This window comes from Xenopus laevis, chromosome 9_10L (assembly GCF_017654675.1).
Source record: "Xenopus laevis strain J_2021 chromosome 9_10L, Xenopus_laevis_v10.1, whole genome shotgun sequence".
In the NCBI taxonomy this organism is placed as follows: domain Eukaryota; kingdom Metazoa; phylum Chordata; class Amphibia; order Anura; family Pipidae; genus Xenopus; species Xenopus laevis.
Genome location: NC_054387.1, coordinates 79,048,593 through 79,060,995, shown reverse-complemented (window position 1 = coordinate 79,060,995; position 12,403 = coordinate 79,048,593). Strand labels below are relative to the sequence as shown.

The window sequence follows — 12,403 nt, the reverse complement described above, 5'->3', positions numbered from 1 at the left end:
TCCGTTATCCAGAATACCATTATCCAGAAAGCTCCAGATTACAGAAAGGTCTTCCATAGACTCCATTAAAATCCAACAATCCAAAAGTTTAAAAAACGATTTCCTTTTTCTCTGTAATAATAAAACAGTACATTGTACTTGATCCAAACTAAGATATAATTAATCCTTATTGGAAGCAAAGGCCTATTGGGTTTATTTAATGTTTACATGATTTTCTAGTAGATTAGGTATGAATTACAAATTACAGAAAGATCCGTTATCCGGAAACTCCCAGATCCCGAGCATTCTGGATAACCGGTCCAATACCTGTTTTATATTTACCATAATATTTCACCTTATCAGAAAAGAAGCCGAGCATCAATGTTTTTTGTTTTATTAGGCTTTTTCGGGTTAGTCTAATAAATAAGCCTTTTTTGTATAAAAAGGCTACTAGTTTCTCATATATGATGCAGGTGTTAATACTTGTCTCTAATCTTTATGAATTTCCCACCATTAGGCTTCTGTCAGACAAGGCATTTTCTAAGCCAATATATTTAGGCAAAAGTTGTTCTGCTTCTTATTGGCTTTAATGGAAACTACTTGACACAGATGGTACAGGCAAATATTGGCATCCAAATGTGTAGCAGGGTATTTCTGGCCTGCTTTTCTCCAGTTCCTCCTAAAGATAGTTGTTTCACTCCCGTCAATGGGTAGTAGCACTGCTGTTTCCTTGCTGGTGGCAATAGACCAATAGAGAATATGCCTAACCTACACTTTTACTAGCACCTTCTGGTTGCCAGTTAAATCATATGAAAAAGGTGTACATAAACTTTATGTATCAATATCAATTTTTAGGTATAGGGTTATGCTATTAACTTTAATGTCAGTCTATGAGAAAGAACAAATACAGCACTGGAGAATCTTTTTCCCATACCGGTGTTTCTGTAGTGGATGTTGCAGGCTGCTGCAGTGATTGAAGCTGAACCTCCTCTGGCCGACTTCTTGCAGTTCCGCTGCCTTGTCCTTTTGTTGCATCACCGTTTGTTACCTGAGGATTCTGCTGCTGAGTCAAAGCAGCTTTAAGTCTCTGATTAAAAGAGAGAAAAAACACAAACAAAAAATAAACATACAGCAGGAACATTCATTACCAGTATACAACGGTTTCGGTAAACTGAAAAAGAACCTCTTTTTTCACATATACAAATTTTGTTTTTAAGATTATGGCTAAGGTATAAGCATTAAGCTTTTCAAGCACACTGGCATCAAACTATGTTCTTATTACACAACTGATTAACCCTTTAAGTGCCAGCAGAATTTCACATTTTGGTTACGCGAAATGCCAGCCGTTTTTGAAACATTTTGTGCTCTCTCACTTTAGGGGCATTTTCTGAGGGGAAACCTATAGTTTACCTAGGAAAACTATACATTGTTTTTTTCGGTAGAAACTGAGCTTTCTAAATCTGCCGGAGTTTTCATGTATTTCCACCTGTGCAAAAAAATTTATAGTGCTAAATACCAAAAAAAAATGAAAAATTACCATTTTTCATCGTATATCAATTTATACCAGAAAAATATTTCATTTTAGGGATGAAAATCCAACTGATTTGGAAAGCCTTATGTCTCTCGAACGTGCCAATACCAGATATGTATAGTTTTAGGGAGATTTAGGATTTCTGTACAGCAAAAACTCCCGGCAGTATATTACCGAATTTTGAAAGCACTAAGGCAGAAAACGGCATGCTTTAGATTCCAAGGCAAAAAATCCTGAAACCGTAGGTTTACCCCAGAAAACCATACATTTTTGAAAAGTACACATTCTGCCGATTACAAAATGGGTAACTATGTCTCTCTACTCCCAACTACCAAACATAAAAGCTTGTCTGAAAATAGCGGTTTTTCAAAAAAAAATTCAAAATTCTGAAAAATCATTTCAAAGGTTTTATTTTGCTGCTCCGCATATCCCAAACTATATTAGGTACCAAGAAAAAGCACCTGAAATATGATTGCCAGGGGTCCACTGAACAGTTTGATACCCATTATGCATAGGTTTACCAAAGTATCTGGCATTTAGAGACACCAATATGAAGTTAGCACATCCAAATTGATCAGGACTTTACTTCAGCTACTGAGAAATCAACACATTGACTGCATTTTTTGTGGGGTAAAAACACAGAAATATATGTTTACCCCCCAAACCCATATATTTTTGGAAAGTACACATTCTACTGAATCTAAAATGGGTACCCATGCCTTTCTGCTCCAAACTACTGAGTCGCAAGGCTTTCCCAAAATTGTCGGTTTTGGTGAAATATCTGAAAATTGCCTCAAACCTTCAACTTCCCAGCACCATATCGCCCATGTATCATTACGTACTAAGAAAAAGCACCCTAAATATGATTGCCAGGGTTCCTCTGAACATTTTGGTGGTCATTGTTCATAAGTTTACCAAAGTATCTGGCATTTAGAGGCCCCAAAATGAAGTTAGCGCATACAAACAGTCCCGTGGGTAACTTCAGCTAATGAAAGATCAACACATTGACTGCATTTTTGTGGGGTAAAAACACAGAAATATATGTTTACCCCCCAAAACCCATATATTTTTGGAAAGTACACATTCTACCGAATCTAAAATGGGTACCCATGCCTTTCTGCTCCAAACTACTGAGTCGCAAGGCTTTCCCAAAATTGTCGGTTTTGGTGAAATATCTGAAAATTGCCTCAAAGCTTCAACTTCCCAGCACCATATCACCCATGTATCGTTACGCACCAAGAAAAAGCACCCTAAATATGATTGCCAGGGTTCCTCCAAACAATTTGGTGGCCATTGTTCATAGGTTTACCAAAGTATCTGGCATTTAGAGGCCTCAAAATGAAGTTAGCGTATACAAATAGTCCTGTGGGTAACTTCATCTAATGAAAAATCAACACATTGACTGCATTTTTGTGGGGTAAAAACACAGAAATATATGTTTACCCCCCAAACCCATATATTTTTGGAAAGTACACATTCTACTGAATCTAAAATGGGTACCCATGCCTTTCTGCTCCAAACTACTGAGTCGCAAGGCTTTCCCAAAGTTGTCGGTTTTGGTGAAATATCTGAAAATTGCCTCAAAGCTTCAACTTCCCAGCACCATATCACCCATGTGTCATTACGTACTAAGAAAAAGCACCCTAAATATGATTGCCAGGGTTCCTCTGAACATTTTGATGGCCATTGTTCATAAGTTTACCAAAGTATCTGGCATTTAGAGGCCCCAAAATGAAGTTAGCGCATACAAACAGTCCCGTGGGTAACTTCATCTAATGAAAAATCAACACATTGACTGCATTTTTGTGGGGTAAAAACACAGAAATATATGTTTACCCCCCAAACCCATATATTTTTGGAAAGTACACATTCTACTGAATCTAAAATGGGTACCCATGCCTTTCTGCTCCAAACTACTGAGTCGCAAGGCTTTCCCAAAGTTGTCGGTTTTGGTGAAATATCTGAAAATTGCCTCAAAGCTTCAACTTCCCAGCACCATATCACCCATGTGTCATTACGTACTAAGAAAAAGCACCCTAAATATGATTGCCAGGGTTCCTCTGAACATTTTGGTGGCCATTGTTCATAAGTTTACCAAAGTATCTGGCATTTAGAGGCCCCAAAATGAAGTTAGCGCATACAAACAGTCCCGTGGGTAACTTCAGCTAATGAAAAATCAACACATTGACTGCATTTTTGTGGGGTAAAAACACAGAAATATATGTTTACCCCCCAAACCCATACATTTTTGGAAAGTACACATTCTACAGAATCTAAAATGGGTACCCATGCCTTTCTGCTCCAAACTACTGAGTCGCAAGGCTTTCCCACATTTGTCGGTTTTGGTGAAATATATGAAAATTGCCTCAAAGCTTCAACTTCCCAGCACCATATCACCCATGTATCGTTATGCACCAAGAAAAAGCACCCTAAATATGATTGCCAGGGTTCCTCCGAACAGTTTGGTGGCCATTGTTCATAGGTTTACCAAAGTATCTGGCATTTAGAGGCCCCAAAATGAAGTTAGCGCATACAAATAGTCCTGTGGGTAACTTCAGCTAATGAAAGATCAACACATTGACTGCATTTTTGTGGGGTAAAAACACAGAAATATATGTTTACCCCCCAAACCCATACATTTTTGGAAAGTACACATTCTACAGAATCTAAAATGGGTACCCATGCCTTATTGCTCCAAACTACCGAGTCGCAAGGCTTTCCCAAAGTTGCCGGTTTTGGTGAAATATCTGAAAATTGCCTCAAAGCTTCAACTTCCCAGCACCATATCACCCATGTGTCATTACGTACTAAGAAAAAGCACCCTAAATATGATTGCCAGGGTTCCTCTGAACATTTTGGTGGCCATTGTTCATAAGTTTACCAAAGTATCTGGCATTTAGAGGCCCCAAAATGAAGTTAGCGCATACAAACAGTCCCGTGGGTAACTTCAGCTAATGAAAAATCAACACATTGACTGCATTTTTGCGGGGTAAAAACACAGAAATATATGTTTACCCCCCAAACCCATATATTTTTGGAAAGTACACATTCTACGGAATCTAAAATGGGTACCCATGCCTTTCTGCTCCAAACTACTGAGTCGCAAGGCTTTGCCAAATTTGGCGGTTTTGGTGAAATATCTGGAAATTGCCTCAAAGCTTCAACTTTCCAGCATCGTATTGTCCATGTATCATTACCAGCATAAAGCATCCTAAATATAAACATAGGGGTCTACTAAACAGTTTGATGCCCAATATGCATAGATATACCAAACTATGTGGCGCACAGAGACCCCCAAATGACAATATGTATAGACATTTTCACGGCTGACGCGCTGGCTGCTGCAATATAACCACTCGGTGTGTGTATTATGCGACATTAGACCACCTAACAGTACAGAGACCCCAGAAAACCATATATTTTCAGAAAGTACAGATTCTGACGAATCCAATATGGGTAAATAAGTGTTTCTACTGCAAACTGCCAAACTGAAAAGCAATGCTGAACATAACGGTTTTTATCAAATTTCTGAAAATCGTCACAAAGCTTGAATTTTACCCCATTATATGCCCCACATTTCGTAACTTATCAGCATAAAACATCCTAAATATGAACGCCAGGGGTCTACTAAACACTTTGATGCCCAATATGCATAGATATACCAAACTATGTGGCGCACAGAGACCACCAAATGACAATAGTGTATATACATTTTCACGGCTGACGCGCGCTGGTTGCTGCAATATGAGCACCTGGTGTGTGTAATATGCGACATTAGACCCCCCTAACAGTACAGAGACCCCAGAAAACCATATATTTTCAGAAAGTACACATTCTGACGAATCCAATATGGGTAAATATGTGTTCCTACTGCAAACTGCCAAACTGCAAAGCAATGCTGAACGTAACGGTTTTTATCAAATTTCTGAAAATCGTCACAAAGCTTGAATTTTACCCCATTATATGCCCCACATTTCGTAACTTATCAGCATAAAACATCCCAAATATGAACGCCAGGGGTCTACTGAACACTTTGATGCCCAGTATGCATAGATATACCAAACTATGTGGCGCACAGAGACCCCCAAATGACAATAGTGTATATACATTTTCACGGCTGACGCACTGGCAGCTGCAATATAAGCACCTGGTGTGTGTATTATGCGACATTAGACCCCCCTAACAGTACAGAGACCCCAGAAAACCATATATTTTCAGAAAGTACACATTCTGACGAATCCAATATGGGTAAATAAGTGTTTCTACTGCAAACTGCCAAACTGCAAAGCAATGCTGAACATAACGGTTTTTATCAAATTTCTGAAAATTGTCAGAAAGCTTGAATTTTACCCCATTATATGCCACACATTTCGTAACGTATCAGCATAAAACATCCTAAATATGAACGCCAGGGGTCTACTGAACACTTTGATGCCCAATTTGCATAGATATACTAAACTATGTGGCGCACAGAGACCCCCAAATGACAATAGTGTATATACATTTTCACGGCTGACGCGCTGGCTGCTGCAATATGAGCACCTGGTGTGTGTATTATGCGACATTAGACCCCCCTAAAAGTACAGAGACCCCAGAAAACCATATATTTTCAGAAAGTACACATTCTGACGAATCCAATATGGGTAAATAAGTGTTTCTACTGCAAACTGCCAGACTGCAAATCAATGCTGAACGTAACCGTTTTTATCAAATTTCTGAAAATCGTCACAAAGCTTGAATTTTACCCCATTATATGCCCCACATTTCGTAACTTATCAGCATAAAACATCCTAAATATGAACGCCAGGGGTCTACTGAACACTTTGATGCCCAATATGCATAGATATACCAAACTATGTGGCGCACAGAGACCCCCAAATGACAATAGTGTATATACATTTTCACAGCTGACGCGCTGGCTGCTGCAATATAAGCACCTGGTGTGTGTATTATGCGACATTAGACCCCCCTAACAGTACAAAGACCCCAGAAAACCATATATTTTCAGAAAGTACACATTCTGACGAATCCAATATGGGTAAATAAGTGTTTCTACTGCAAACTGCCAAACTGCAAAGCAATGCTGAACATAACGGTTTTTATCAAATTTCTGAAAATTGTCAGAAAGCTTGAATTTTACCCCATTATATGCCACACATTTCGTAACGTATCAGCATAAAACATCCTAAATATGAACGCCAGGGGTCTACTGAACACTTTGATGCCCAATTTGCATAGATATACTAAACTATGTGGCGCACAGAGACCCCCAAATGACAATAGTGTATATACATTTTCACGGCTGACGCGCTGGCTGCTGCAATATGAGCACCTGGTGTGTGTATTATGCGACATTAGACCCCCCTAAAAGTACAGAGACCCCAGAAAACCATATATTTTCAGAAAGTACACATTCTGACGAATCCAATATGGGTAAATAAGTGTTTCTACTGCAAACTGCCAGACTGCAAATCAATGCTGAACGTAACCGTTTTTATCAAATTTCTGAAAATCGTCACAAAGCTTGAATTTTACCCCATTATATGCCCCACATTTCGTAACTTATCAGCATAAAACATCCTAAATATGAACGCCAGGGGTCTACTGAACACTTTGATGCCCAATATGCATAGATATACCAAACTATGTGGCGCACAGAGACCCCCAAATGACAATAGTGTATATACATTTTCACAGCTGACGCGCTGGCTGCTGCAATATAAGCACCTGGTGTGTGTATTATGCGACATTAGACCCCCCTAACAGTACAAAGACCCCAGAAAACCATATATTTTCAGAAAGTACACATTCTGACGAATCCAATATGGGTAAATAAGTGTTTCTACTGCAAACTGCCAAACTGCAAAGCAATGCTGAACATAACGGTTTTTATCAAATTTCTGAAAATTGTCAGAAAGCTTGAATTTTACCCCATTATATGCCCCACATTTCGTAACGTATCAGCATAAAACATCCTAAATATGAACGCCAGAGGTCTACTGAACACTTTGATGCCCAAAATGCATAGATATACCAAACTATGTGGCGCACAGAGACCCCCAAATGGATATATAGTAGATAAAATTTACAAGGCAAAACAAAATAAGGCAGTAAAGGGTGAAATGCAAAAAAAATCCAATAAAACCACAAAAATCAATGTTTTTTTTCCAGACTAGTGTTATCAGCTGTCAGAATCACAGTTTGAATATTTTAGATGGGCCAAACAGGTTATACGGCTAGAAAAAAGTGAACACAATATATGCAGAGCTGAAAATGCAATAAAATGGCTAAAAATTCAATAAAATGGCTAAAAATGCACCAAAATACCCAAAATTGCAATATAATCACCGAAATAACATACAAAAGGTATTGCACAGTACGGTTAGCGAATACGCTATGCGTAATGGCAATAAAACATTTTTTTCAGCCAAAAAAGAAACGATGCGATAAGAAAAAAAAAAAAAGGCCACAATGCCATGTATGTGCGTGTGCGTGTGTACAAATGGTAAATTACATGTTATGTGCGCGTGTGTGCGTGTGCACATGTGTGTAAGTGCAGTGAGTGTAAGTGACCCCCCCAATCCCCAAAAATGTATGTGTAAGTGTGTGTAAGTGTGAATCTAAGTGTGTATTACTGTAATAAGTGTGTGTTGGTGTGTTTGTGTGTGTAATTGTTGCACTAACCTGAAAAAATCGCTGGAGACTGTTGCAGGCGATCAGGAAGAGCCCCTGGAAGACATCTGCCTCGTGGTTCCTGTCTGTGTGCTGTGGGGGCGGAGATCGACGATCCGGTGCAGGCTGCAGCAGCAGGACACGTAAGTAACACGTGCCTGCTGCTGTTTTTGGGCCCCTGGGCGATCGCGCCCCAGGGGCCACTCGATCCCCTGCTCTGCTCGTTGCCTAGGGGCAGGGGATCGAGCAGGAACGGAGCGAGCGGCTCTAACAGCCGCTCCTCCGCTCCTGAAACAGGAAATGCTGCAGAACGTAGAATCTACGTTCTGTGGCATTTCAAGTACCTTTGCCACAGAACGTAGATTCTACGATCTGTGGCATTTAAAAGGTTAAATAATTACTAAACAGACATAAATACAGTATGGCAAACGCCTCATATTTATGGCACACACACAAAATTTTCTATACATTTGTTTTATTTCCAAGTTGATCTGTAGCGTTAACAACAAAAACAATCAAGGTAACAGTTTTAGCAGAACTGCCTGGTTTTTAAACTAGTGTTTGTGTCATTAGTCAAGCCTAGTTCTGTAGGGTGGTTAGCATTGCTACATTGCAGTGCAGGGATCCTAGGTTAAATTCCAGTCTACTATATGCAAGGAGTTTGTATGATTTTTCTTTGTCTTTGCGGGTTTCCTCTGGTTACTTCACTTTCTTTTCACACAACAAAATCATACAGGCAGTTTAGTTAGCTCCTGATATAATCTAATACTACGTGTGATAGTGACAGAGATATCAGATTGTAAACTCTACTGAGGAAGAGACTGATGTGAATCATGTATAATCTTATAAAGCCCAGAAGAAGTGAGGAACTATAATAATAATGTGAAGGAAGTCTTAACATAAAAAAGTGTGCTTTGTTGCTTAGAGTAATGCACTAGTATAAGAAACATATACTGTAACTACGGAGGTAACCCTAATTATTTATGTTTTTTTTACTCTTAAGCAATACTATATTTATGAAAAAACTGGGACAGAATAGTAGTAGTTTGTCTTGAAAAAAGGTTGCACACAAACTAAAATAACATTGTTCCATTCATTTTCAACGAGGCAGAAAATTTCGACTTTCATTAAACTTAAAAAGTATATATTTATAAAATAGCGGAGTGTGACATCTTTGGAGATAATTGCCATTGACGTCTATAAAACTCAGCAGCTTTCTTTAAGAAATTGTGACTTAGAGGCTTATTTATCAAAAATGAACTTTGTTTTTTTCTCAATTCAAATAAACTTGAAATTTTAGCAAATTCGAATGTTTGCTTATTTATTAATTTTTTTTTAAAAAACATGACCTAATAAAATAATGGAAAAAACTCAAATACATTGAATGCCTATTCTAGCCATCACTTTTAGTGGGTCTACATACTCTCTGAAAAACTCCAATCGAAAAATATTGCTTATATTTTGCCTTGGACAACTTCTACATGAACTTTTATATACCGTAATTTTTACGTTTTTGGTGCTTAATATAGTTCTAAAATTGCCCATAAGTTTTTATACAGCCCCTTTAAATCTGCTATATCCCTTAAAGGGGATCTAGTATAAACTGATTGGATGTAAACATGTTTACCACATCAATATTTATACAGTTCTTTAATACAGTGAATGTTTGTAATTTTAAATGATAGCGTGAAGCCCTTTAAATGTAATCGTGCAAAGGTTCACCTGTAATTGTAGGATTGCTAGGAGCAGGCACACAGACCAGAGATGCTGTATGGAGGTTAAGCTGTTATCTGTGACCTTTTGCTCATTATTTTTATTAGCTGACACGCAGGTTTTTTTGTGTTAGGAAGAAACATTAATCTTGTAAATGGTCATTAAGTTCATGTTATGTGCTGTATTTTTAAAATGGAAAGGTTTCAGTTCATATTTTCTTCCTGAGGCTCCCTTACAATGCCAATTAGGGGTTGACCAGACAGCGCTATATAATCTTATATTAACTCAGCCAGGCATAGTTCTGTTGTGTTCACTCTACAAAACTCATTAGATATGCCCCAAGAGAAACGCATATCAGTATGCAAGGCATATTCAGGACCACTGTAGTGGTTTTATTGTGAACTGGACAAAGTTAGACAGACGCATGTCTGGATTATGACTTTTGGATGACTGAATTATTTTTGTACACTGGGGGTGAAGGGAAGTCTAAATTATAATCACTTACCTGATATCATGTATCAGGTAAGCACCCCTGTTAGCAGAAAACAACCCTCTTCTTTCGCGTTTTCTTTCTTAAATACCCCCAAGCTTACGCATGCAAGCAGAGTAAAAAATGTTGGGATTTTCACTTCACTGCACATGTTTTTTTTTCTTTTAAAGAAAGAAGCAGGAAGACAATTGATCCGTGGTGCTCGCTCTAAAGTACCCTGGGCTAGGGCAATTTTCTTCTAAAAGGAGCACCAGCCCAGGGTATCAGGTAAGTGATTACAATCACTAGGGGGTAACTAACATTTGGCACCCCCAGGAGATTAAGACTTCCCTTCACCCTTAAAGGAGAACTAAACCCTTAATTAAAAAAAACCCTACCCCCCAGCCTAGCTGTTACTCCTGTTGAATGCCCCAAACTCTTTACTGCGCCATCCTCTTTTCTTCGGGTCTTCTTCTGGCGCTTCGGCAATTTTTGTGACTTTCGGTGCATGCACAGTTGTCTCGAAACATAAGATTGCTCCAACTGTGCATGCGCTGCTCTCTTCCCAAAGAGAAGAAGATGGCGCTTGTGAACGCAGATGCCCTGAATCTGCACCGAGGGGTAAGTAAAGAGTTAGGGGCACTTACCAGGGGCAACAGCTAGGCTGGGAGGGAGGGGAGTCTATGTAGGGTAGGGGAGTAGGGTTTTTTTTTAAATTAAGGGTTTAGTCCTCCTTTAAAGGAGAACTAAACCATAAAAATTAATGTGGCTATAAAATGCCATATTTTATATATGGAACTTAATGCACCAGCCTAAAATTTCAGATTCTCAATAGCAGCAATGATCCAGGACTTCATATTTGTCACAGGGGTCACCATCTTGGAAAGTCTGCGACACTCACATGCTCAGTAGGCTCTGATCAGCTGTTGAAAAGTTAAGCTTAGGGGTTGTCGCAAATTATGTTTATTAAAGTCTGATGTTAATTGCACTGGTTTCTGTGCTGCCATGTAGTAATTGTCTGTATTAATTACTAATCAGCTTTATATTGTGACATTTATATTCTATGTGTACTATATATTGTGACAGCAGCACAGAACATGTGCAGTGAATCAGCAGAAAAGAAGATGGGGAGCTACTGGGGCATCTTTCGATACAAAGATCTTCCCTGCTAAAGGACTGTGTTTGCCTTGGGCTGGTACAGAAGCCCAAAACATAATGAACTACATTTCTACCCTATTTCTTTAGTTAGTGAGGCTTTAGTTCTCCTTTAAAAGGTCCACCTGTTTTGGTGCTTGGATGCACCTATGTCAGTACAGGGTTGTAAGACAGACTAGGCTGCATTTAGTCCTGTGCTCCCCTGCAGCCAAACACAGGAGAATTGGGAGCAGGGGAACGCAGGGTGAAATGCTTGTGCGTACATGCGTAAGTTATGTTAACAATAGGGATGCACTGAATCCACTATTTGGGATTCGGCTGAACCCCCGAATCTTTCATGAAAGAGTCAACAGAACACCAAACCTAATTTTCATACTGGAATGGAAAACATGGAAAAAACATTTTTACATCCTTGTTTTGTGACGAAAAGTTACGTGATTTCCCTTCCAGACCCTAATTTGCATATGCAAATTAGGATTTAGTTGTGCCAGGCACAATGTGCATCCCTAGTTAACAATAAATAAAAAAATGTACTATCTACAAATGCTTGCAAGTTATATGGGCAATCATCGACTTATAGTGCCACCAATGTTCTTGTCTTATTACAGAAATCAAAAGTGTAGCTAGCTAGCTAGCAGTACGATCTAACTTCTTGCCTTGTTTCTTTTCAGCTAAAAATAACAAGCTGGAACTTTCCCGAGTCCCTTAATTCATTTAAAGGTGTTTATCTGGCAGCTGCCAACAGTCCCTTTCTGACTCACCATTAGAAAATGAGCCCCAGAAGCTCAATGAACACTGAGCCATTAGCTTAAGTAAGTGTATGTAGATTTACATGACATGTAAGAGGCACCTGGTAGTGCTGGGAGTGCTTGCTATCAAAACTT

At 38.9% G+C, this 12,403-nt stretch overlaps 1 protein-coding gene across 4 annotated transcripts in view; it reads right to left on the bottom strand.

The window, feature by feature from the left end:
• The window catches only part of atf2.L (activating transcription factor 2 L homeolog), a 59,210-nt gene that overhangs the window by 21,333 nt on the left and 25,474 nt on the right, over positions 1-12,403 (bottom strand). For all 4 annotated transcript variants that reach the window (XM_018235939.2, XM_018235940.1, XM_041576055.1 and 1 more), the window contains exon 9: positions 914-1,066. In XM_018235939.2, coding sequence (XP_018091428.1) covers positions 914-1,066 — 153 coding nt within the window. The remainder of the gene's footprint in view (positions 1-913; positions 1,067-12,403) is intronic.